We start from the raw sequence: 27,685 nt of genomic DNA, 5'->3' as shown, positions 1-27,685 counted from the left end.
TTCACTGCACTTTGCATCAGCACTTGGTGCTGTGCAGACACAAGTCCTGCTCCGTCCTTTCTTCACAAAACTTCATCTTAGCTCATGAACATTTTGATTTGGAAAATTCTGACCTGAAACTGCAAACTGCAACTAGATATTCCAGCAGGAGTTTTTTTTTACATTAAAAGGTAAGTTATTGTAAACAGTTGTAAGACATCAAGTAACTTTGTGGTTATTTTTAAAAACTATACATTTAATCTAAGTGGGACAAGCTCTCTAGACCGTGATTCAGTTTGATATTCAGTTTTTCAAGCATTGGGGGAGCTGTATAGATGCTTGTTCCAGTAGAAGGTTATCAGAGTTGTGGAATGATTATGCTGTTGCTAATGGAAGAAGAATGAAGAATATATTAATATTTTTCCTTTCTTCTTCCACAGCTTGGTTTGAAATGTTTGTGAGGTCTATGCATGTAGTTCAATGAGATCAAACGCTAATACAATGTTTACCATTGCATTGTAATTCCACCAATTACTGGAAAGTCCTGATCCATTTCTTTGGTACAATGTCATTATTGATATGTGCCTTTTTTTCTCTAACTCATTATTTAGCAAGAAGAAAGGACTGATCCCAGCCACCATGCCATTAGCTGGAACCCCCGCCCCAATAAAGAAGAAAAGGACAAGCAGAATAATTATAAAAACGCTAAAGGATGGTAAGGTTTTGCATTTATAACATCACGCTCAAGGCGACAGATGTAGCTTTCCCTATAAAGACACTGCTCTTTCCAGATAAACTGAAAGTACTTACTCGGATTACACTGTCATTTCGTCTGCAGGATATATTTATTTGTTACTACTTTGTAACAAGGTCAAGTGAGAAATGGGGGCTCTTTCTAAAAATGTTAGATGGTTGAGTGCTGTTTTCTTGGATTTAAAGTTTTTAAAATCCCAAACTATTTGACAAAAAGCCCCACATTTTACCCATGTTGTTCAACCTATCTCGTCTATTTAAGACAACCGTTTGACAACGAGTCAACACACCCTATTTATAAAATACCCCTGTCACACTATTCAGTTCTTTAACCTGCTAATTACAAAAACAGTTAGACACGCTGTTCTGTTTGATTGCTTTATTTCTGTGCATTTTCTCAGTATCTTGTAACTTTACGACTTTTGTAGAGAGCCAGGTATGCCTCCTCAGATGACAGGAGTGCACTTTAATTTGGAGAAGCTGCTGACAGTCAGTACTAACAGCTGAAGATGTGCGTGATTGATTTATTGAGTACAGGTTAGCAGTGTCTCTGCCATTTGCAGCACTTCAGTAGCTCCATCAATATAACTCTGACCAATGTCTCATAAAGGCATGGGGCCAAATGTGTGTTCCACTCTCCTGTCCTTAGCCTTAACATCTTTCATGTTTCTTTTGTTTACCATTCTCTGTAACAGCTGGAAGCGAGATTAACCTTGGGAAGAAAATCAGTATCCCAAGGGATGTGATGTTGGAGGAACTGTCACTGTTGAAGAATAAAGGATCCCTGATGTTTAAAGAGAGGCAACGCAGGGTTGAAAGGTTCATCTATGAATCAAATCCTGATGTCTTTAATCCAGATTCGATGGTATGCATTCCCACCCATATCATGTCTAACGTTGATCAGTTCAAGCCCACATACAAACTTCTTTTCGTAGGTTTACTAGCTATTATATGTAATTGTCACCTGTGTGCAATTTCAGCAATTCAACTGCAGAATGCCATATATTGAAATGTCTCCTTTTGTCCTGAACTGCATTTCAATGGCTGCATATTGAAGATCCTATCACATCACCAATGACATGAACTTCAGAAAAATTATCAATAAGTGGTAATATTCAGGTGCAAAGGCAAACAGACAAAAGACCATCACCTCACTTCCTTCCATGTAAAACCTTCACTATCTCTCATAGCAGTCACTGCCCATGGCATACCCCTCACCTTTACCACCTCAAGCCTAAAGAGGAACAAGGTCTAATGCATCACACACACAACAAACTTAGCCCTTCATTTCCAGATCAGGCTTAACCACATCAAGAGCCTCACATTCATCTGCCAAAATTGATTGCTCCAGCTGGCTGACCTGGGAGAGAGGAAAGAAGCACTTGTTTCTCTCCTCTTCATCAAACCCCTAACCTGAGCCATTCAGATCTTAGCTCCAACTAGACGTGTATGAACTTCTTCGACTTCCTTTTCACTAGGATAAACACCTCTGTTGCTTTCTTCCTTTTCTCCCTCTTCACCAAGTAGAATCTTGCTTTAGGATTATTTCTCCCACCCCAGGCCTTAGTAACAATTGCTGTCTCCTCCCTCCCCAGAGTCTTTTCCGTTTCCCCAACATTCCCATTTTAACTCACGTCATCCATGTGATTCATCTTCTACTCTCTTCATCCCATTCCTAATAAACTGCTGACTACTCAGTTTCCCTTCCAGTTCCCCATGCTGGATGTTCTAGTAATGGGTTCAAACCATTTTGAAAATGTTGTTATCACCTCTCAGCTCAAAATACGTTTGCAATTTCTGTCTTCCTGAAAATTACTATATGAGCTCCAACCTCCCTTTGCTCATTAAAATCTTTGAATATATATTTCTGTCTGAAATCTGTGGCATTTTAGACACAATTCCCTATTTGTCTTTCTCAAACTTTGTCACTGACAGCACTGAGATGACCAAACTAAGACACTGTTTATGGCACTTCATCCCTCTTCAAACTTGACATCCCTCTTGGCCTTTGATATCTCTATTTCTCTGACATTCCAACTACTCTGAGACCTCTCCACTTTTGAACATTTCACTGCAACTATCGGCGTTTGGTAATCCCACTAAATCTGTTTTGTAGCTAATACATCTACAATAATGACTTCTGTACTGATCCTGCATCATTGAAGATCATCAATATTCATTCTTTCCTTACTACACTTCTTTATCCATATGCTGTAACTTGATAATGATTTCAGATGGAGAAAGTGAGGACTGCAGATGGAGATCAGAGTCGAAGAGTGTGGTACTGGAAAAGCAGGTCAGGCAACATCCGAGAAGCAGGAGAATCAACATTTCAAGCATAAGCCCTTCATTAGGAATGAGGCATGTGGGCCGGGGCTCTGAAATATAAATGGGAGGGTTGGTGGGGCTGGGAGCAAGGTAGCTAGGAATGAGATAGGCAGATGAAGGTGAGGGAGAAGGTGATGTCAGAGAGGAGGATGGAGTGGATAGATGGGAAAGATGATGGATAGGTCAAGAGGATGGGTGCAGAGTTGGAGGCTTGAGACTGGAATAAGGCAGGGGAGGGAAAATGAAGAAACTGGTGAAATCTACATTGATCCCGAGTGGCTGCAGGGTCCCAAGGCTGAAGATGATGCTTTCTTCCTCCAGGCATCGGGTAGTTAGGGTTTGGCAAAGGAGAAGACCGATGACCTTCATGTCCTTGGTGGAGAGTGGAAGGCGGAGTTGAAGTATTTAGGCATGAGATGGTGGGGTTGGTTGGTGCGGGTATCCCAGAGATGTTCTCTGGAACAATCCACAATTTGGTGTCCTGTCTCCCTGATGTAGAGTAGACCACATCCGGAGTAATGAACACACAAGATGACATTTGTGGAGGTACAAGTAAATTTCTATCGGATGTGGGAGGATCCTTTGGGGCCTTGGACGGAGATGAGGGGGAAGGTGTGGGCGCAAGTTTTGCACTTCCTGCGATGGCAAGAGAAGGTGCCGGGACTGGGGTAAGGGCTGGTGGGAGGCATGGATCTGACAAGGGAGTCAGGGAGGGAATAGTCTCTCCAGAACACTGATAGGGGTGGGGAGGGAAATATATCCCTCGTGGTGGGGTCTGTTTGCAGGTGGCAGAGGTGGTAGGGATGTTGAAATGTATCCAGAGGTTGGTGGGATGGAAGGTGAGGACCAGGGGGCTTCTGTTCTTGATGCGTTGGGAGGGGTAAGGCTCAAGGGCAGAGGTGCAGGAATTGGAGGACATCATCAGCCACGTGGGAGGGGAAATTGCGGTCTTTGAAGAAGGAGGCCATTTGGGATTTTCTATGGTGCAATTAGTCAACCTAAGAGCAGATACAGCAGAGGCGAAGGAATTGGGAATAAGGGATAGCATTTTTAACAGGAGGTAGGGTAGGAGGAGGTGTAATCCAGATAGATGAGGAATCCGTGGGTTTGTAGTAGATGTCCGTGGTTAGTCGGTTGTCGGAGACAGAGATGAAAAGGTCCAGGAAGTGGAGAGAGGTGTCTGAGATGGTCAAGGTGAATTTGATGTCGGGGTGAAAGGTGTTAGTGAAGTTGATGAACTGTTCAACCTCCTCGTGGGAGCATGAGGTAGCGCCGATACAGTCATTGACGTAACAGAGGAAACGGTGGGCGACCGTGCTGGTGTAGCTGCAGAAGATGAATTATCCCATGTACCAGATAAAGAAGAAGGCATAGCTGGGGCCCATGCAGATGCCCATGGCTACCCCATTCGTTTGGAGGAAGTGGGAGGATTGGAAGGCGAAGTTGTTAAGGGTGAGAACCAGTTCAGCCAGGCGGATTCACCTGGCTGACACTCTTATCTGCCTGGCTGAACTGGTCATCACTCTTAACAACTTCTCCTTCCACTTCCTGCAATGCAAAGGGGCAGTCATGGGCATCTGCATGGGCCCCAGCTTTGCCTGCCTCTTTGTCAGGTACATGGAACAGTTCATCTTCTGCAGCTACACCAGCACCATCATCACCGTTTCCTCTGCTACATCAATGACTGTATCGGCACTACCTCATGCTCCCATGAGGAGGTTGAACAGTTTATCAACTTCACAAACACCTTTCACCCTGACCTCAAATACACCTGGACCATCTTGGACACCTCCCTCCACTTCCTGGAACTCTCCATCTCCGTCTCTGGCAACTGACTAGCCACAGGCATCTACTACAAACCCATAGATTCCTTAGCGACCTGGGCTACATGTCCTCCCATCCTGCTTCCTATAAAAACACCATCTCTTATTTCCAATTCCTCCGTCGCATCTGCTTTCAGGATGACCAATTCCACTAAATGGCCAAATGGCCTCCTTCTTCAAAGGCTGCAATTTCCCCTCCAATATGGTCAACGATGTCCTCCAGCAAATCTCCTCCACTTCCCTCACCTCTACCCTTAAACCCTACCCCTCCCAACACAACAAGGATAGAACTCCCCAGTCCTCACCTTCCTCCCCACCAACATGTGGATACATCGTATCATCCTCTGCCACTTCTGCTACCTACAAACAAACCCCACCACGAGGAATATATTTCCCTCCCCACCCTTATCAGCATTCCAGAGAGACCATTCCCTCCACGACTCCCTTGTCAGATCCATGCCCCTCACCAGCCCTTACCCCAGTCCCGGCACCTTCCCTTGCCATCGCAGGAAGTGCAAAACTTGCGCCCACACCTTCCCCCTCACCTCCGTCCAAGGCCCCAAAGGATCCTCCCACATCCTATAGAAATTTACCTGTACCTCCACAGACGTCATCTAGTGTGTCCATTACACCGGATGTGGTCTACTCTACATCGGGGAGACAGGATGCCAAATTGCAGATAGTTTCAGAGAACATCTCTGGGACACCCGCACCCATCAACCCCACCAGCCCATAGCTGATCACTTCAATTCCGCCTCCCACTCTGGCAAGGACATGTAAGTCCTGGACCTCCTCCTTCGTCAAACCCTAACCACCCGATCCCTGGAGGAAGAAAGCCTCATCTTCCGCCTTGGGACCCTGCAACCACAGGGGATTAATGTGGATTTCACCAATTTCCTCATTTCCCCTCCCCCCACCTTATCCTAGTCCCAAGCTTCCAACTCGGCACCGCCCTCCTGACCTGTCCATTGTCGTCCCCATCTATCTGACCTACCCTCCCCTCCAACCTATCATCTTCTCCCCCACCTTCATCTGCCTATCTCATTCTCACCTCCCACCCTCCCCCACCCCCTCCCATTTATCTCTCAGCAGCCTGGCCTACAATCCTCATTCCTGATGAAGGGCCTTTACCCAAAATGATTCTCCTGCTCCCTGGATGTTGCCTGACCTACTGCTTTTCCAGGACCTCACTCTTGACAATGATTTCAGAAGAAATGGCTCACTTTCAAAAGCTCTACTTTACCATCATCTTACCTGAACATCCAGTGCCAGCATTTATCAGGCTGCTTGTCCAATATACACTCTTGATGAGTTCAATTTTACCGAATTATGTCAGGCAAGACCAGGCCATTACCTTTGTCGAGTGCTTTATACAGTCAGCACTGATTCCATTCGCTTCACTGGCCATTGTCTCAGGTCAAATTAAACATTTTGCCAACTAAGCATCCCATTCAAGCCCAAATGTAAACTTAGGAAGCTTTCTTCACAGTAAGGATTTTGTGCAAGTGTGTTTGTAAGCACAAAATGTCAGGTGAAGTTTTGAAAGGGGAATTAGAAATGCAACTGGGAATCAAAGGCTATAAAGCTAGATTTCCCAAAGACGGCCATGGAGATGAGAAACGTAGTGTTAGTAAACATTATCTTAGTGCTTGTTCCCAGAGTAATGTATGAGATAGTGTGTTGAATTCTGCATTTAAATCAAATCTCTGCACTAAATATTAGAATTAAGTATTTTGGTACTTACATGTGACGTTGAAGAATTTTTAAATAATTTATTCATATTTCTGTCCAGTGTTGCAAAAGCAGATTTACTTTTACAGAAAAAGACATCAAAATGTTAAAGCTCAACTACTCTTAAATCCCCTTCAAATTGTTCCAACTCCTCTATTTGAGTCTTCCCTCTCAGTCCTACATCCAGCATGACACCTTTTCTGGTTTGTCTCTATCTATCTTGTTGTGACTTTATCTAATTTCACCTCAGTCCTTCCTCTCAGATCACCACTTTTCTTGGATGCCATTTATACTTGCACTAATTGAATTTTCTCACACTCACCCGAGTGAATTCTTCCTCCTCTCCGTTCATCATGGGCGGCACGGTGGCACAGTGGTTAGCACTGCTGCCTCACAGCGCCAGAGACCCGGGTTCAATTCCCACCTCAGGCGACTCTCTGTGTGGAGTTTGCACATTCTCCTCGTGTCTGGGTGGGTTTCCTCCGGGTGCTCCGGTTTCCTCCCACACTCCAAAAGATGTGCAGGTCAGGTGAATTGGCCATGCTAAATTGCCCGTAGTGTTAGGTTAGGGGTATGGGTGGGTTGCGCTTCGGCGGGGCGGTGTGGACTTGTTGGGCCGAAGGGCCTGTTTCCACACTGTAAGTAATCTAATCTAATCTATCAGACCTGAATATTCTCCACTTTGGCTTTTACCTCCTCATTCATCTTCTGGCTCAAAGTACTTGACTTCTCTTGTATTTTTCCACCACTATTTCCCAAACTAAGAAAAGTCAAGTTTATTAACTGGGTTGCTATTAATGTTAGCAACTCTCTGACGCAACCAACACTTGATATCTGCTCCAGCTGAATGTACATCATTACAAATTAACACAGTCCCACCTTTCCATTGTGGTTTGGGAATATTTTAATTACATTTAAAAGTAGATATATCTCAGCTCACTTTGGGATAAGAATCATATAAGTATTTTTTGTCATTATTTAAATTGATCTTTTTTCAATTGAATTAAATTTTTTCAGTCAACTTTACATACAGAATGATCTTCATTGCAGATAATACTTTAAAATGATATGAATTTAAAGTAAATATTAATATATTAATGCCCCTTCCATACAAATAAAATTGTCCTACTATGTGATTTGTAATTTGCTGGGACTTTAAATATGCTTCAAGTTTAATAAACATTTGAAAATTCAATGGTAATTTTTTCCTGTCACATGGTTGTGTCACCAAGAGCCGATCATGCCATCAGTTTACTATATCCTATTCAAATGTCACATTTCAGATAAAACTTATCCTCTTTAACTGATTTCATAAATCTTCTTAGCCTGAGGTCAAAAATCAAAAAGACAGTATTCAAAAAGGAGAAAGAACAATGCAAGGTAACCTGGGAGCTAAAAAGTGTGAGGAAATTAAGATAATGAATATCAGCAAAGGGAAAAAAAATTAAAACAAACTGAAGATACTAAAAACAGGCAAATCCGCAGTCTGTACCTTGGGGTCTTAAAGAGACAGCTCACAGATAGTGCTGACCAAGATTTCCCAAAATTTCCGAGATTTTGGCATGATCTCAGGATGTTAGAAGGAAGTAAATGTCACAAACATATTAAAGAAAGGGGGAGAAAGAGGAAGCAGATTCCTTCAGGTCAGTCGGCTTTACATCAATATTTGGAAAAATGATGGAATCTATTTCCAAAGAGGTCTTATCAATGCACTGAGAACGCAATGAGAAAAAGGCATATGTTTTAGGAAAGGGAAATTCTATTTGACAAATTTATTTGTTTTTTTGGGATGTGTGTTAAAAGGCAGGCAAGGGTGCTTGGAGTTGGGGGCAAATGTTAGCATCAATTGAGTATTTATTAATAGGCAGGAAGCAGAGAGTTAAGGATAAATAAGTATTTTCAGGTTGTGGCTAGCAGACTGCTGCAAATATCAATGCTGGGGGATCATCTATTTACAATCTATGTTAGTGGTTTAAATGAAGAGATGGAGAGTTATTTATTTAAAATACAAACATAAAATAAAATGTGTTGCAGGAACTCAGCAGGTCTAGCAGCATCTATAGAGTTGCAGATTTGGCAGCATCTGTTTCTCTTTCCATAGATGCTGCCAGATCTGCTGAGTTTCTCAAGCACTTTCTGTTTTTCTTTCAGATTTCAGCATTGCAATACTTTGTGTTTATTATATTAAGGCATTTAAGTTTGCTGATGATGTAAAGTGAAGTGGGAATGCAAACTGTGAAGAGGACACAAAGTTGAAATCAGTCTGAACAGTGACAACAACAGCAACAGATTGATGGAGAGTGAAACTGGGACTGAATAGTGGCAGTGGGATAAATACCCGAGGAGTGTGTTAATTAGAGTGACTCAGGGGGTGAACAGCAGAATAAATACCTGAGGAGTGGGGTCAGTCAGAGTGACCCTGGGGGTGAACAGCAGGATAAATACCTGAGGAAAGGGGTCAGTCAGAGTGACCCTGGGGGTGAACAGCAGGATAAATACCTGAGGAGTGGGGTCAGTTAGAGTGACCCAGGGGGTGAACAGCAGGATAAATACCTGAGGAGTGGGGTCAGTCAGAGTGACCCTGGGGACAGAGCTCCAGAGATGCATCACGACTCAAAAAGTGACATAGGGTTTTCTGCTCAGGAATGGGTTTCACGAACTGAATTTGTAGTGTCTGGAGAGATATAAGGCACTTAGACGTTACAGTTGTAGGAATAGATAGTGGGATTGAGGGACCTGAGTTTGGTGACGAGTGGCTTAGGTTGTGTAATCAGTTCCTGAATTATTGTCTGCAGTTCATAAAGTTGATTTAGTCCATCAGGTTCACAATGGCAGGAGAACTCAGCCCTGTGGAATGCTCCTCCTGCAATACATTGGAAATGAGGGACACATCCAGCGGACTTTCCAGACTTATTAGCAATAGGCAGCATTGCTTTGTGCAGGGAAGGTCATGTCTCACAAACTTGATTGAAGTTTTTACGGAAGTGACAAAGATGGTTGACAAGAGCAGGATAATATATCGTGTAAATGGTAACACAAAGGGATAAGATGGTCAAGAAGACAGGCTTGGCTTAATTGGTCAGGTCATGGAATACAAAAATTAGCTGATTACATTACAGCTCGATAGAACTTCACTTCGGCCATATTTGGAATATTGTGTGCAGTTCTAATTGCCACACTAACAGAAGGATATGAATGTTTTGGAGATCATATAGAAAATGGTTTACCAGGATATTGCCTGGGTTGGGGTATATTAACTATGGGGAGAGTTTGGACAACCATGGTTTAGTTTTCACATGGCTTGTGAAGGATGAAGAGCAGCCTGACAGAAGTTTGCAAAATTATGACATGCATGGATAAAATGGATAGTTGGAGTCTTTTCCCAAGGGCAGAAATGTCACTTATTAGGGGACATTAAATTTGTCCCCCTTTAGCTTAAACCTAAGTTAATGGAAGTCTTTTACACAGAGAGTGGTAAATGCCTGGAATGTGTTGCCAGAGGGGGTAGTGGAAGTGAATACACTAGCAAGGTTTGAGAGGCACCTTAACAGGTACATGAATGAGCAGGGAATAGACAGATAGAACATAGAACATAGAACAATACAGTACAGAACAGGCCCTTTGGCCCACGATGTTATGCCGAACATTTGTCCTAGCTTAAGCACCTTTCCATGTACCTATCCAATTGCCGCTTAAAGTTCACCAATGATTCTGACTCTGCCACTCCCACAGGCAGCTCATTCCATGCCCCCACCACTCTCTGGGTAAAGAACCTACCCCTGACATCCCCCCTATACCTTCCACCCTTCACCTTCAATTTATGTCCCCTTGTAACACTCTGTTGTACATGGGGAAAAAGTCTCTGACTGTCTACTCTATCTATTCCCCTGATCATCTTATAAACCTCTATCAAGTCACCCCTCATCCTTTGCCGTTCCAATGAGAAAAGGCCTAGCACTCTCAACCTATCCTCGTACGACCTATTCTCCATTCCAGGCAACATCCTGGTAAATCTCCTCTGCACCCTCTCCAAAGCTTCCACGTCTTTCCTAAAATGAGGCGACCAGAACTGTACACAGTACTCCAAATGTGGCCTTACCAAGGTCCTATACAGCTGCAACATCACCTCACGACTCTTGAATTCAATCCCTCTGCTAATGAACGCTAATACACCATAGGCCTTCTTACAAGCTCTATCCACCTGAGTGGCAACTTTCAAAGATCTATGAACATAGACCCCAAGAACCCTCTGCTCCTCCACCTTACTAAGAACCCTACCGTTAACCCTGTATTCCGCATTCTTATTTGTCCTTCCAAAATGGACAACCTCGCACTTGACAGGGTTGAACTCCATAGATGTGGATGGCAGAGAGGTGAAGGACTTTAGTTTCGAAAGACTTCATGTGTTGGTGCACTCTTGGTGAGCTGAAGGGCTTTTTCCTGTGCTGCATTGTTCTTTGCTTCTGGAAAGAGGTATAAACAGGTTGAGTAAGTAGGAAACAAGGTGGAAGGTGGAGTATAATGTGAGGAGCTGTGAGATTATTCACTTTAGTCTCAAGATTCTAAAAATAAAATATATTTCTTTGAAAGATATTCTTTAGAATATTTCTGTAAAACCTGTGCCTGTTGAATGTCAGACACACTTGGGCTTGCATGCAGGTACAACAAGCAATTAGGAAATGAAACAACATGTTGGTCTTTATTGCTATGAGATTAGAACACATGAATTTGCTACCAGAGTACTGGGGCTTTAATGAGACCACATCCCAAGTATTGCGTAAAATTTTAGTCTCCATATCCAAGGAGGAATATGCTTGCATTGGAGGCAATACAGTGAAGGTTCATCAGACTCATTACTGTGATGAAAGGGTTGTCCAATGATGCAAGGCTGAGTAAGCTGGGTCAATGTTTTCTGGAATTTAGTACAATGATTTTGTAAAATTTAGAGGCAACCCAATTGAACCATTAAAGATTTTGAAATGGTTTAAGAGGGGAGATTTTGAAATGGCTTAATAGCACCTCAACCTTCAATTCAGCATTTTCCAGACTCAGCACTGGGTTCAAAAGTTTCAGATCATAAATTCTTACCCCATTTTGTTTCTTTTCTCTTTGCCTGTTGTGGTTTTATCTTACTTTCATTCTCAGGCAATAGCACATCTGCCTTATTCTTATTTCTTTTCTTTGGCCCTGGAAAACCAATTATTATAGAGTCACGGTCAAAGAGATGTACAGCACAGAAAGAAACCCTTCGGTCCAACCCAATCTAGTCCCACCTGCCAGCACCCGGCCCATATCCCTCCAAACCCTTCCTATTCATATAACCATCCAGATGCCTCTTAAATGTTGCAATTGTGCCAGCCTCCACCACTTCCTCTGGCAGCTCATTCCATACCTGTACCACCCTCTGTGTGAAAAAGTTGCCCCTTAGGTCTCTTTTATATCTTTCCCCTCTCACCCTACACCTATGCCCTCTAGTTCTGGACTCCCCCACCCCAAGGGGATATTATGTCTAATATCCAATCCATGCCTGTCATGATTTTATAAACCTCTATAAGGTCACCCCTCAGCTCCAACACTCCAGGGAAAACAGCTCCAGCTTGTTCAGCCTCTCCCTATAGCTCAGATCCTCCAACCCTGGCGACATCCTTGTAAAGCTTTTCTCAACCCTTACAAGTTTCACAACATCTTTCCGATAAGGAGACCAGAATTGCACACAATGTTCCAACAGTGGCCTAACCAATGTCCGCAACATGACCTCCCAACTTCTATACTCAATGCTCTGACCAATAAAGGAAACATACCTACCTGCAAGTCTACTTTTAAGGAGCTATGAACCTGCACTCCAAGGTCTCTTTGTTCAGCAACACTCCCTAGGATCTTACCATTAAGTGTATAAGTCCTGCTAAGATTTGCTTTCCCAAAATGCAGCACCTCACATTTATCTAAATTAAACTCCATCTGCCACTCCTCAGCCCATTGGCCCATCTGATCAAGATCCCATTGTAATCTTAGGTAACCTTCTTTGCTGTCCACTACACCTCCAATATTGGTGTCATCTGCAAACTTACTAACTGTACCTCTTATGCTCACATCCAAATCATTTATATAAATGACGAAAAGTAGTGGACCCAGGACCGATCCTTGTGGCACTCCAGTCTGGAAAACAACCCTCCACCACCACTCTCTGTCTTCTACCTTCAAGCCAGTTCTATATCCAAATTGCTAGTTCTCCCTCTATTCCATGAGATCTAACCTTGCTAACCAGTCTCCCATGGGGAACCTTGTTGAACGCCTTACTGAAGTCCATATAGATCACGTCTACTGCTCTGCCCTCATCAATCCTCTTTGTTACTTCTACAAAAACTCAATCAAGTTTGTGAGACACTATTTCCCACACACAAAGTCATGTTGACTATCCCTATCATTGCACTGTTACGTCATTCAATTTCTCCTGTCTTCCGTGCTATCACACTCCGACCTTTTCTCCTGGTTTCACTCACCCCTTCTCAGAATCCATCACATCTCCTACTTTCTCAATTGTAATGAAAGTCATTGAACTGAAACACTGACTCTTTTACTCTGTCCATAGATGCTGCCTGACCCAATGACCATTTCCACCATTTTTTTATTTTATTTCGGACTTCAGCATCTGTAGGATTCCAATTTTTGATTTGTTTTAACATTTTATTTGATGAGTTTATTTGAAATAACAAAAGGAACACACTACTTGACATGGTTGTTCTGGTACATTACAGCATCACAATGCTTCATAAACTATTCCACAGATCCTGTTCCTCTTCCTGTTTGGAGGCAGTAATGCCAATCACTGCCCTTTCTCTATGCTTCAGTTAATCCACTCACTCTACTCTTATACAATGCAATACTTTTATTTCCCAAGTACCTCCATTTGAATCTTTTGACTTCTGTGGATGTTGGCACGTTTTAGCACCTCAGTGTGTATAATAATGATTAAACCTTCTACAACTTAGACTGAAAATCTTGAGAGAAACTGGTGTCAATATAGAAACGTTCAACTGAACAGTTTAGAAACACAAGATTCGCATCCAACCAATCCAAATTCAATCAACCAATCACAATAGTAATGGATTATATCTGAGCAATGTGAGCACAATTTTTTTTTAAAATTCCTCATCTTTATCTCCTAGGACAACTTTCAGAAGTTCATACCTGGTTCTGGTGGTGTGCTGAAGACTGGGTCAGGTGGCATCCAGATGGTTGGACAAACAGGATCTGGATTCAGAAGTGGGTACACTCGCTATGGAACACATTCACGGGGTACAGCGCCAGCACCATATCCCAAACCTCAGCATCTAGCTGCCGTCTCCGGGATTACTGGGAAACATGGGAGCAGCCATGATCAAGTAGATGGAGGGAGTGCAGGGGCTGGAGGCCTTGAGGGTCATGGAGTTCAAGGTAAGTACCTGAGTAATGTTAACCCTTTGAATACAACACAGGTGCATGACAACTTGCTGACTTTGCCTTGTCAAGAAGATGAATAAATCTGATGTGGGAAAGCTGTTTCAATCTCTGAATGCTGTTTTCTTAGACAAACACTACTTTTCTAAGAGAAAGTATTTCAAAATAAAACTGCAGCTTGTGAACCCTATCATGTGCCTCAATTCAGATTCAATTGACAGATGAGGACATAGGGGATTGATGCCCACAGCTGGGGCCTTGTTGGGGATGCTGTTGGCAGCAGCATCATCTCAGATGCTCTGATGCAGTGCACCAATCACTTTGCCCCAAAGCTTGAGGTTATTCTGTGTGGGGGAAGAGAGAAGATCGGGAAGGATGGCCCTGGGGTTATTTCCATACCAGGGTACCACTTATAAAGTCTTGAAGACTGCTGAAGTCATAGATTGCCCATCTGAATTTTATAGGATCACAAGTACAGAAGAGGCACCTCAACCCGTCAAAATATATTACCGACACTAGTCCCACTTGCCATATCGTTGAATGTTATGTCACTTCTAGTACTCACCCATGTGCTTTTAAAAGGTTGTGAGGTTTCCCACCTCAAAGCTTCTTTCAGGCAGTGCATTCCAGACTACCAGCATCCTCCAGGTGAAATACATTTTCAGTAGATTCCTTTTAAGTCTCCCACTTTTAACTTTTCAATTATGTCTCCTTATTATTGACCCTTCAACTAAGGGGAGCAGCTGCTTCCTCTACGTCCTGTCCATATCATTCATAGTCTTATTCACCTCTATCTGAATCCGTCCTCAACCACCTTTGCTCCAAAGAAAACAATCCAAGATTATTTAGCTTATTTTCATTGCTGAAATGTTCCATCCCAGGCAACATCCTAGTTAATGTCCTTTGTAATGCTTCCATTGCAATCACATCCTTCCTATGATCTGGGGACCAGAACAGCACACAGTACTCCAGCTGAGGCCTAACCGAAATTGTGTACAGCTCCACTTGACCCTCCTGCTGTTATAATGTGTCCCTTATGCCTTCTTAGCTGCCCTATTAACCTATCCGGTCACCTTTCGGGATCTGTGGACAAGCAATCCAAGATCCCTCTGTTCTCTGAGTTTCCAAGTGTTTTGCCATTTGTGCATATCAAGTTTCAAATCGAACAAACTAATTTACTAGTGAAATAGAATGAAAAGAAATCTGGTTTCATAGCAGGCAGCTACTAGGATTACCGTAAATAAAAAGACCCCGATCACTTTAGCAGTGACCTGAACTCTTTTGCAGATCATGTACCAATATGGTTATTATTGTGCTTGATTTAGGCTCTGAATATATGTTTTATAATGCTAATTTTAAAGCCTTCCCATATGAATTTGGACTATAACAAGCAAGTTTTTAAAAAAATGCATTTCTACAACATTTTTCAGGACCTCAGGCCATTCCAGAGGGCTCTATCGACAATGAAGTACATTTGTTTGAAGTAATGTAGTGACTAGAATCATAGAGTCATACATCCATACAATGTGGAAACAGACCCTTCAGTCTAACTTGTCCATGCCAACCAGATATCAAACCTAATCCAGTCCAGTATGCCAGCATTTGGCCAATACCCTTCTAAAGCCTTCCTATTCACATACCCATCCAGATGCCTTTTTACAGTAATTGTACCAGCCTCCACCACTTCCTCTGGCAGCTCATTCCTTACAAACACCACCCTCTTCATGAAAAAGTTGCCCCTTAGGTCCCTTTTAAATGTTTACCCTCTCACCTTAAACCTATGACCTCTAATTTTGGATTCTGCTACTCTGGGGATAAAGGCTTTGACTATTCATCCTATTTATGTCCCTCATGATTTTATAAACCTTGATAACATCATCCCTCAGCCTCTGACTCTCTAGGGAAAATAACCCCAGCCTATTTTGTCTCTCCCTATAGCTCAAACCCTCCAACTCTGGCAACATCCTTGTAAATCTTTTCTGCACCTTTTCAAGTTTAACAACATCCTTCCTATAGCAGGGAGACCAGAATTGAACACAATATTCTAAAGGTGGCCTAACCAATGTCCTGTACAGCCACAACATGACCTCCCAACTCCAGGACTCAATACACTGACCAATAAAGGCAAGCATACCAAAAGCCTACTTCATTATTCTGTGTATTAGCGATTCTACTTTCAAGGAACAATGGACATGCACTCCAAAGTCTTTTTGTTCAGCAACACTCCCCAGGACCTTACCATTAAGTGAATAATGGTAATAATTTGTTACTTGTAAATAACTTGTGGAAAAGTGAAGCAATGTTAAGCTTTCAACAAATTGATATAAACATGGGTGACATTGTGGGAAATTCAATGCTGACTTGAAAAGGTGGTGTTGGGAATTAAAGTTCACTCAGGATCTTGTTTCAGAGACATGAGAATGTTTCTCAGCAAATCTTGTGTTGGAAATTACCTTCAACACATAATGGCAGGGAGAGAAAATCAACCCCAGGATCCCTACTTTGTGGGGTCAAGATTGAACTCAGCTGGGAGGCATTTGACACTTGGCTTGCCTCACTGTCGAGGCTGACACTTGGAAAAATGGCTCTTCATGCGTAGTTGATGGAATTGCACCTCATGATCTCCAAAGATGAGCAAAGCCTGTTCTCATCAGAGTTTAGAAGAATGACAGTAACCTTATTGGAACATATAAGATACTTAGGAGACTTGACAAGGTAGGTGTGGCTAGGTTGTTTTGCCTTGCAGGAGACTCGAGGACCAGAGGGCATAGTCTCAGATTTAGAGATCACCTCTTAAATCAGAGATGGAGTTTAATCCAGACAAATGCAATTGGATGCATTTTCTCTCAGAAAGTAAGAACTTGTGTAATTCTTTATCGCAGAGGGCTGTAGAAGCTGGATCTTCAAGTGTGTTCTGGGCTGAGGCAGACTTTTAATCAGTTAAGGAATCAAAGGTTCTGGGGAAATGGCTGGAAAGTAGAGTGGAGGATTATCAGATCAGCTATGATCTCATTGAATGGCAGTGCAAACTCGATGGACTGTTGCTGGGTTTACTTCCACGCCTACGTCTCATGGTCTTAAAAGAGAAGAAAATTGAAAATTATGATTCCATCTGAGTACTGCTCTTCTGCAGTGTTTTTGAACTTTAAGAGCAATGAGATCAAACTACTTTCATAAGAAGTGAAAAGCTTCAATTGAAAATTGCTGTTTCATCACTGGCTAATGCACAAGAACCACACTAAATGAATGAGACATAACAGGATACATCACATAATACGTGGGCAGAGAGAGAGAGAGAGGAGGCAGGAAACTCAAATAAAGAATGATAATAATATAAAAAAAAGGTTTCCCTGAGGTACTGATCCAAAATGAACAGAAAGTGATTCTACTTAATATATATCATCGACAATTTTAATCTTTACCACAGTTCTCCAATGAATCAGAACTAAATAAGCAATAATGCAGAAATATTTTCCCATTAATATTTATGTCTGATGATAACTCATCTTCGATTTTGCTATTCTACAGGTGGAGCAGATGGTGAAAAAGGATCTGCAGGAGGAGCTGGGAAAAAACATATCACAGTACTGAAAACCTATGTGTCACCCTGGGAACAGGCCATGGGCAACGACCCTGAACTGAAAGCAACTATGAATTTACACATGGAAAGTCCATCTGGCTCAACCAAGTTGCATTATTATAAATCCTTCAACAGGTGAGGTTTCTGATGCCAGGTTAACAGAATGTTCCTCCTTCCCTCCAGAATCGTCTTGGTCACTTTGCAGGCTTCACTTTCCATTTTTGGGATTTTGATGTTGTGGCCATTTTGGAGATATGGATAAAGCAGGGACAGGAATGGTCGTTGCAGGTTCTGGGATTTAGATGTTTCAGTAAGAACAGAGAAGATGGTGAAAGGAGGGAGATGTTGCATTGTCAGTCAAGGACAGTATTATGGTAGCAGAAAGGACGTTTGAGGACTTGTCTACTGAGGTAGTATGGGCTGAGGTTAGAAACAGGAAAGGAGAGGTCACCCTGTTGGGAGTTTTATGTAGGCCTCCAACTAGTTCCAGAGATGCAGAGGAAAGGACAGCAAAGATGATTCTGGATAGGAGCGAGAGTAACAGGGTAGTTGTTATGGGGGCTTTAACTTTCCAAATATTGATTGGAAATACTATAGTTCAAGTTCTTTAGATGGGTCAGTTTTTGTCCAGGATGATATGTAGACAGACTAACAAGGGGTAATTCCTCATTGGATTTGGTACTGGGTAATGAACCGGGCGAGGTGTTAGATTTAGAGGTAGGTGAGCACTTTGGTGATAGTGACCACAATTCGGTTATGTTAACTTTAGTGATGGAAAGGGATAGGTATATAACGCAGGGCAAGAGTTATGCTGGGGTAAAGGCAATTATGATATGATTTGGCAAGATTTAGGATGCATACGATGGGGAAGGAAACTACAGGGGGTGGGCACAATTGAAATGTGGACCTTATTCAAGGAACAGCTACTGCATGGCAGGACCTGTCAGGCAGGGAGGAAATGGTCGAGGAGGGAACCGTGGTTTAATAAAGAAGTTGAATTGCTTGTCAAGACGAAGAAGGAGGCTTATGTTAGTATGAGATGTGAAGGCTCAGTTAGGGTGCTTGAGAGTTACATGTTAGCCAGGAAAGACCTAAAGAGAGAGCTAAGAAGAACCAGGAGGTGACATGAGACGTCATTGGCAGATAGGATCAAGGAAAACCCTAAAGCTTTCTATAGGTATGTCAGGAATAAAAGAATGACTAGAGAAAGATTATGGCCAATCAAGGATAGTCGTGGGAAGTTGTGCGTGGGGTCTGAAGAGATAGGAGAAGCGCTAAATGAATATTTTTCATCAGTATTCACACCGGAAAAAGATAATGTTATCAAGGAGAATACTGAGATTCAGGCTACTCGACTAGATGGGATTGAGGTGTGTAAGGCGGAGGCATTAGCAATTCTGGAAAGTGTGAAAATAGTTAAGTCCCCTAGGTCGGATGGAATTTATCCTCGGATTCTCTGGGAAGCCAGTGAGGAGATTGCAAAGCCTTTGGCTTTGATTTTTATGTCATCGTTGTCTATACGAATAGTACCAGAAGACTGGAAGATAGCAAATGTTGTCTCCTTGTTTAAGAAAGGGTGTAGAGACAACCCTGGTAATTATAGACCAATGTGTCTTACTTTGGTTGTGGGTCAAGAGTTGGAAAAGGTTATAAGAGATATGTTTTATAATCATCTAGAGAGGAATAAGTTGATTAAGGATAGTCAACATGGTTTCGTGATGGGTAGGTTGTGCCTCACAAATCTTATTTAATTCTTTGAGATGGTGGCCAAACAGGTGGATGAGGGTAAAGCATTTGATGTGGTGTATATGGATTTCAGTAAGGCGTATGATAAGGTTCCCTACCATAGGTTATTGCACAAAATATGGAGGCATGGGATTGAGGGTGATTTAGCTGTTTGGATCAGAAATTGCCGAGCTGAAAGAAGACAGTGGGCAGTGGTTGATGGGAAATGTTCATCCTGGAGTTCAGTTACTAGTGGGGTACTGCAACTATCTGTTTTGGGGCCACTGCTGTTTGTCATTTTTATAAATGATTTAGATGAGGGCGTGGAAGGATGGGTTCGTAAATTTGCAGATGACATAAAGATCAGTGGAGTTGTGGATAGTGTTGAAGGATGTTGCAGGTTACAGATGGAAATAGATAAGCTGCAGAGCTGGGGTGAGAGGTAGAAAATGGAGTTTAATGCGGAAAAGTGTGAGGTGATTCACTTTGGAATAAACAACAGGAATAAAGAGTACTGGGCTAATGGTAATGGTAGTGTAGATAAGCAGCAAGATCTCTGTGTCCACGTACACAGATCCCTGAAAGTTGCCACCCAGGTTGATAGGGTTGTTAAGAAGGCATACTGTGTGTGTCAGCTTTTATTGGTAGAGGGATTGAGTTTTGGAGCCACGAGGTCATGCTGCAGCTGTACAAAACTCTGGTATGGCCACACTTAGAGTACTGTGTAGATTATTAGTCACCTCATTATAGGAAGGATGAAGAAGCTTTGGAAAGGGTTCACAGGAGATTTACTAGGATGTTGCCTGGTATGGCGGGAAGGTCTTATGAGGAAAGGCTGAGGGTCTTGAGGCTGTTTTCATTAGAGAGAAGGTTGAGAGGTTACTTAATTGTGACATGTAAGATTATCAAGGGTTGACAGTGAGAGTCTTTTTCCTCGCATGTTGATGGCTAGCATGAGGGGACATAGCTTTACATTGAGGGGTGATAGATATAGGACAGATGTTAGAGGTAATTTCTCTACTTGGAGAGTAGTAGGGGCATGGAACAACCTCACCAACTAGACTCACCAACTTTAAGGGCATTTAAATGGTCATTGGTTAAACACATGGATGAAAATGGAATAGTGTAGGATAGACAGGCTTCAGATTGGTTCCACGGGTTGGCACAACATCGAGGGCCGAAGGGCCTGTACTGCACTCTAATGTTTATGCTCTATGTTCTATATGTCTGTATCAGAAAGTGTACAGCTCCCAGTTTTGCAGAAGATGCATGTGTAGCAATGATGGTAGGTAGGTAGTCTGGGTCATGGTGAGCTAATATATCAACATCCTGGGTGTTACCATTGACCAAAAACTCAACTAAACTGGCCATATGATTACTGTGACTACAAGAGCAGGTCAGAATCTAGGAACAAGTAACTCAACATTTGACTCCCCAAAGCTTGTTCACCATCTACAAGGTGTGCAGTAGAATCCTCCCTGCTTGTCTGGATGAGTGCAGCTCCAGCAACACTCATGGCGCTTGGCATGTTCTAGGACAAAGCAACCCATTTGATTGGCACCACATCCACAAACATTCTCTCTCACCACCACCAGCTCACAATGTCAGCAGCATGTACTACCTAGAAGGTGCACTGAAGAAAATTACCAAGGTTGATTAGACAGCACCTTCCAAACCCATGACCAATACAATCTAGCAGGTCAACGGCAGCAGATACTAGCTAATATCGACAACTGCAAATTCCACTCCAAGCAACACACCATTTTGACTTGGAAATACAGCACTGTTCCTTTACTGTCCCTGGGTTAAAATCATGGAACTCCCTCCAAATACATTGTTACACATCATTAAACATCAATATTACACTTTAGCACTCCATCAAATTAACTGCAATGGTTCAAGAAGGCAGCTCAGCACTACCTTATCCAGGGCAATTAGGGATTGGTAATAAATGTATGTTTGCCATGAAGCCCACATTTCTGAATGCATAATCATTAAAACAAAATCAAATGATAATGACATCTCTTTGATTTTCTCAAAAATGCCCCAAAATTTTACTTTGTTTCAGCACTATGTATTGTATTGTGTATCAGCTAATTATTGTGGTTTATTTAAGACAGCTAACATGCTGACATGATTGACCGTGAATCCCACATCTCAGTCATATTGTGAAAACTCCTTGATTGGTCTTGTTCTTTGCTGATCAGCTCTGACAACAAATACATCCACAACATGCCTAAGGAATTTGACAGGTGGTTATAAGAATTCACAGTTGTTACTGAGTCCTACTTTTTGTAGGTGTTGCAGCATAACTCACACTCAAGTGCTTTCTTCTGTCTGAGTGAACTTATGGATCAGGATGTCTGCATGGGACGTACAACTCTATCCAGTCTTGAGGATGTTTGACATTGTCCTCTGGAAGAATTCCGGTGCTAATGTGATACTGAAGCATAATGTTCCAAATGGTGAAGGCTGTGAGCAAATTAAGAGGGGTAGTGTCCCAAAAAACATGGTTTGCATCTTGTTTCATGTAGAACTCTATCCTGACTTTGCAAAGTCCCCATCCACAGACAAGGTACAACGAACTTTGCATTAAATTATATTTTTATTACAATTAAATTACATTTGTGAGATCTGGGCAGATTCTGACATCCATTGGGCTTTGGCACTGAGTCCATTCTAAGTCCATTCTATTCATTTATTACAGGTGAAATAACCCCTTGCTTTAACATAGAGTCAATTTCCTTCTTCATCTTTGATGAGAGAGGATAAGCAACCTTACTGGATGTAAATAGACATTGGCTACATTTCAGGAAGTGAAGTGATGTTGTATACTGCTTCCAGTTTTCCAGTGTGTACAGCTGTGGAAATTCAACTTCAGTGTTTTTAAGTTGATCTTCTCAGCTTTCCAATTCCTTGACTTGTCAAATCAAATACAAGGTGGTAGAGCTGGTTCACTTGTGGAAAGTTTCAATTATTTTTCTCTTTCTGAATTGAAGCGTTATGTTCAGTTGTCCTCTGATATTCAGTTCTAAACCTCATGGTCCACAGAATTAAACCTTTCTCCAATTACTGTTTAGTATCACAAAGAACTAATGCTTCTGCACCTGCGTCTAACTGAAAGGGTAAATAGAGTAATAGAGATGTACAGCACAGAAACAGACCCTTCAGTCCAACTCACCCATGCTGACCAGATATCCCAACCTAATCTAGTCCCACCTGCCAGCACCCGGTCCACATCCCTACAAACCGTTCCTATTCATCTCCCCATCCAGATGCCTTTTAAATGGTGCAATTGTACTAGTCTCCACCACTTCCTCTGGCAGCTCATTCCATACACGTACCAACCTCTGCTTGAAAAAGTTGCCGCTTAGGTCTTTTTTATATCTTTCCCCTCTCATCCTAAATCTATGCCCTCTAGTTCTGGACTCCCCCATCCCAGGGAAAAGATTTTGTCTATTTACCCTATCCATACCCCTCATGATTTTATAAACCTCTATAATGGACAGGTTGGACCGAAGGGTTTGTTTCTGTGCTGTACATCTCAATGACTCTATGACTCTAGAACAGTTTTTGGGATCTTGATCTGTACAAATTAGCCACCACATCCACTGGGGCATTGACCATCTTTCTGAAATGCTTCATTGGCTGGAAAGTGCTTGGTGAGGTTATGCTGCAATACAATGTCTTCTTTCTTTCTTTCAAATCTCTGTGTTATTTGATTCTACCCTGTCGTCCACTCTGGAGCAGTGGAATGTCGAATTGGAAAAACTTACTGCCATTCTAAATGAGCTAGTAATATGGCCATTGACAGACAATGAGAGATTTCTGATACATAACAGTACAAGATTACTTGAAACAGCTGAGAAACAGGCTAGCTTCCAACAAGAATATGTGCTGCAGATAAAGACTGAAGATGTATTAAATAGTGATGGTCACATCAAAGGGTCACCTTTATTGCCTGAGCAGGTTGCTGCTGTGGGCAATTCTAAACAATTCGAGGAAAACACATTTTGTGTTATAAGTTTACTGACATTTTCTTCAAATCTTTTTGAAGTGGGTTTTGTTGCTAAAAGATTTTGTCTAATAACTGGAATAAGCAGACCCAATTACCTGGCTCAGCTTTCTCTTGTCTATTTTCTAAAATACTTGCTGTTGGCTATTTTTTCCCTGTGCAGTGCATCCTGCAGAAATAGAGTCATAGAGATGTACAGTACAGAAACAGACCCTTCGGTCCAACTCGTCCATGCCGACCAGATATCCCAATCCAATCTAGTCCCACCTGCCAGCACCTGGTCCATATCCCTCCAAACCCTTCCTATTCATCTCCCCATCCCGATGCCTTTTAAATCTGTAATTGTACTAGCCTCCACCGCTTCCTCTGGCAACTCATTCCACACACGTACCACCCTCTGCATGAAAAAGTTACCCCTTCGGTCCCTTTTATATCTTTCCCCTCTCACCCTAAACCTATGCGCTCTTGAAACAAATCTTGTTTCCCCTTCCTTGGATATCAGGACTCAGGTAGCTTCTGCTTGATTTCTAGATCTTGTCAAGGAAATGCATCACAATATCATTCAAATCTTCTGTTTCATTGGGACTTTTTAGATTTTTATGTAAAAACTTATTTCTGTGACTCACATCTTGGGACAGGCATTTATTGCATTAATGATATGTTATGTCTTTGGTGAGACAATTTTAAGACCAGCACTTTTCTGCCACACTGATAAGTTATCTGAGGTTCTTTCAGTCAACATTCTCCCACCCCAACACCATTTTTGTATACCACTTCTCTGCTTTTGACTTTAACACATTGCACTCGGTCAGTCATTTTTTGGATATGGTTCTCCCTACCATTCCAAATCGCCGTTCAATTGTTTTTCCTGACCTCGGTTTCTATTCTTAGTTGAATTGCCTTTAAGTCATCTCTTGACTTCAAGTGGTCAGACAATGCTTCAGCTAAGACATCAAAACATTACTGTCACTGATTAGTTCTTTTAAGCTGCCTTAAGCTTTTATTAGTTCTCTGCAAGTCTGTGGAGATCACTAATAGAAGTATTCATCCTTTCCATCTGTCAATGAGAGCACGTGCTCAGTTTTGTCCACATGATAATGTATTTTTTTTTTGCAGGTTGAAGAAAGTATCTAGTTCTTTTATTACTTCCTTGCATGGATTTTTTATTTTTGTTAATCCTGTAACTGACAAGGCTATCGTTTGAACAGCCACCCAATGCGTACAACAGTGTAAAGGTAAAGTTACCATATTCAGACCATAGGACTGCTCTCTCATCAAAGAGAGATGATTGCTGGCGGTTTAACCTGAGGGTCACCATAAGTCAGGTGAGGGGAGAGGTTGAGAAGGAGAGTCCTTCATGGTAACCTCGGCTAGTGCAGGAATGGAACCCACGCTTCATTCTGAATTGCAAACCAATGTCCAGCCCACTGAGTAACACCAACGCCCAGTTATGTACTGACCTGCTCACTGCTTGGATTCGCAGTGAGGCCTAATGCAGTGTAATTCAGGCAACATGATCAAAGCTTTTTAATAATGACTGACTCATTTAACCTCTTCATATCCCCCTGCAGATTCATTGTGTCTTTCTCACTACTTGTCTTCATCCCTATTTCTGGGTTATCTGCAATCTTGGAGAGTCAAAGTGTAGTCCCTGTCACGCAGGAAAAGTACATGGCAAAAAAGTAGTGAAGAGTGTGGTGTTGGAAAAGCACAATGGGTCAGGCAGCATCTGAGGAGCAGGAGAATCAATTTTTTGCACATAAGCCCATCACCAGGAAGTAGTGCCTCAGGAGAAGTCTGCATGTTCACAAGAAAAGATGTGGGACAAGATCAACAGAAAAGTTCAACTCAATATCAAATCATGAAACAATTGAATGGTTTCCTTCTCTTCCATTCCCTTTGTTTATTCTTTAAAAGATGTGGGTGTTTTTACCCATTCTTAATTTCCTTTGGATGGATGATAGTGAGCTGCCATATTGAATTACTTCAATCATTGCAGTTTAGGGACCCTCTCAGTTCTGTTAGGAACAGAGTTGGAGGATTTTGACCTGGTGACAATAAAGCTATAACGATTTAGTTCCAAGTCAGGATGGTGTGTGGCTTGGAAGAGATCTTGCAGATGGTGGTGTTTTCATGCATCTGTTGTCCTTGTCCATCTCAGTTTGATGCATTTTGAAACTGCTGACAAAGACTTGGTGAGTTGTTGCAGTGCAACCTGTTGACAGAACACACTAATGACACTGTGTACCATTGGTAGAGTGAGTGAATCTGTAAGGTGGTGAGGTACTTTGCCTAGGATTGTGTCAGGTTTCTTCAGCGTTGTTGGAGCTGCATTCATCCAGACATGTGAAGAGTAATCCATCATACTCCTGACTTGTAGATAGTGGACAGGCTTTGGGGAGTCAGGAATGAGTTCCCGGACACAGAATTCCCAGCTTCTTTTATTTCTGAATTGCAACCTAGGAATGTGTGTTTGTGCGACTTCTGTCACTGATAGAATCAAGGGAGTTCATTTTGTGTGGCTTGCTAATGTTTACTGACAATTAGAAAATGTTTATGTTACAACTTTTGTTTCTTAGCCACTTACCAAATAGCTGTGTGAATACCCAGTCTGTAACAGTTGTTGTATTTTCGAGGCAAGTTGCCTGCCCATGTGACTGAAAGGCATTTTTTGATTAAAGGCTCAAAGTAACCAGACTGGTTATTTCCAAAAATCTTTAAAATAACTGTTATAATATACCAGTTTTACATGCAAATATCCCAAAGGCAGTGAGAAGTGTACTATTAAAACTCCCGAAGTCTTTTGCAACTGTCCGTGACCTGATTAGTTTTCTTAAATTAGACTGTTGCTCTGTGACTTGATATGGCCGTGTCATTAGATACAGCAGCTTAGCTCTGAAATCACTGCCTACATTCTTCCAGCCACCTTATTAAAGAAACTGCACCCTCCCCAGGGAAGGACATACTTTCAAATAAATCCAGCCTACAATTTAGATTAAACACGAAAATCTTCAAAACTGACAGCATCTTGAGAAATTGTGGGCATGAGGTGCTATAAATTCCCGCTAACATTTTTTAAACCCCCCTATTTTCAAAAGCATTTGTATTCTGTCATTTAAAATTAGGAGTCTACAACACTGAAACAGGCCATTCCACCCAACTGTTATATATAGTGTTAATGCTCCACACAAGCCTCCTCCTATCTGTTTGCACCTAATCTTATCAGCATTTTGCTCATTATTTCTTCACTGATTGTCACTGAATAAATTCAAAGGCACGGTTTTGTACTTATTTTACAGAACAGTGGGAAACTGATGGCATCCTTGGGTGAAAGAGATCTTTCTGCCTTATATACTGTCATCCTGTATTATAATTTAAAGCTGAACTTGTGTTTAAAATCCTTTTCAGAACTGCGATGCCATATGGAGGGTTTGAAAAGGCAGCCAAACTCATGACTTTTCAGCTCCCGGAATTTGATACAGCTCCTCCAGAACCCGAGCCTGTGATCATATTTCACCAAGACATCAGCTGCCGGCCAAACTTTAACAGGACCCCTCTGGGCTGGACTCCAATGAGCACAGATTCTTTGGTTAACCTTGGAATAGATCTCGAGTTCAATGCTGAAACTGATGACCTGTAGAAGTCATGAACGGGTAGCTTAAAGTCACTTGTTTGGCCTTAGCTCAGGAGCACTTTGAACAGATAGCATTAGACGTGACATTTGGCTAGAATCATCAGTGTATCAATGCATAGTCTTTAAAAGTTGGTGGCTTCTCAAGACCTCTTCCCTCATCCATTATTAACATATTTTGTTACTTTACTCAAATACTGATCTATAACAGGTTTCAGGTTCTTGTAACAGTTGTAGTTCACATGTTTTAAGTAAGAGTAAACAAAGCGAAGTATGATTGAAATACGTTTTTGCCTTTGATGCCTCTAAGACAGTAATGTTATAAGGCAACTATTTTCTAAACAAAATAAAAGTTACCAGAAAACATTGACTGTATTTAGTTCTATATGTGAAACGCAACCACGAACCTGTAAATGTTTGTTCACATATCTGCATTTGGTGCACCAAATCTAGTTAACCACACAGGAAACAGATCTCCCAGTTTCACACCATGTGCAGCAACATTGATTTATACAGTACCTTACATATAGTAAAACATCAGAGGGTGCTGAGTAGGATCGTTATCAAACAGAATTTGACACCAAAAGCAACATAAGGAGATATTAGGGCAGGTGACCCTAGTCAGTGAGGTTCGTTTTAAGGAGCATTTTAAAGGAAGAAAACAAGCCACAGAAGGAAATCCA

At 41.9% G+C, this 27,685-nt stretch overlaps 1 protein-coding gene and 1 long non-coding RNA gene across 2 annotated transcripts in view; one reads left to right on the top strand and one right to left on the bottom strand.

Annotated features, from left to right (window-relative positions):
- On the top strand, positions 1-27,366 carry LOC140484760 (myozenin-1-like). The gene is made up of 6 exons (XM_072583579.1): positions 1-170; positions 591-694; positions 1,428-1,597; positions 13,781-14,048; positions 17,580-17,766; positions 26,780-27,366. Exons 2-6 carry the CDS (start codon positions 619-621, stop codon positions 27,009-27,011), a joined length of 933 nt encoding a protein of 310 aa, XP_072439680.1. The 5' UTR covers positions 1-170; positions 591-618; the 3' UTR covers positions 27,012-27,366.
- The window catches only part of LOC140484761 (uncharacterized), a 53,466-nt gene continuing 33,501 nt past the window's right edge, over positions 7,721-27,685 (bottom strand). Inside the window, exons 3-4 of the long non-coding RNA XR_011962321.1 lie at positions 11,703-11,801; positions 7,721-11,077 (exon numbers count right to left, since the gene is read on the bottom strand). This is a non-coding gene — a long non-coding RNA (uncharacterized lncRNA). The remainder of the gene's footprint in view (positions 11,078-11,702; positions 11,802-27,685) is intronic.

The sequence above is a fragment of the Chiloscyllium punctatum genome, chromosome 13 (assembly GCF_047496795.1).
Source record: "Chiloscyllium punctatum isolate Juve2018m chromosome 13, sChiPun1.3, whole genome shotgun sequence".
NCBI classification, from domain to species: Eukaryota; Metazoa; Chordata; class Chondrichthyes; order Orectolobiformes; family Hemiscylliidae; genus Chiloscyllium; species Chiloscyllium punctatum.
Note: the sequence above shows the minus strand (reverse complement) of the source record. Positions and strands in the feature narration are given on the sequence as shown.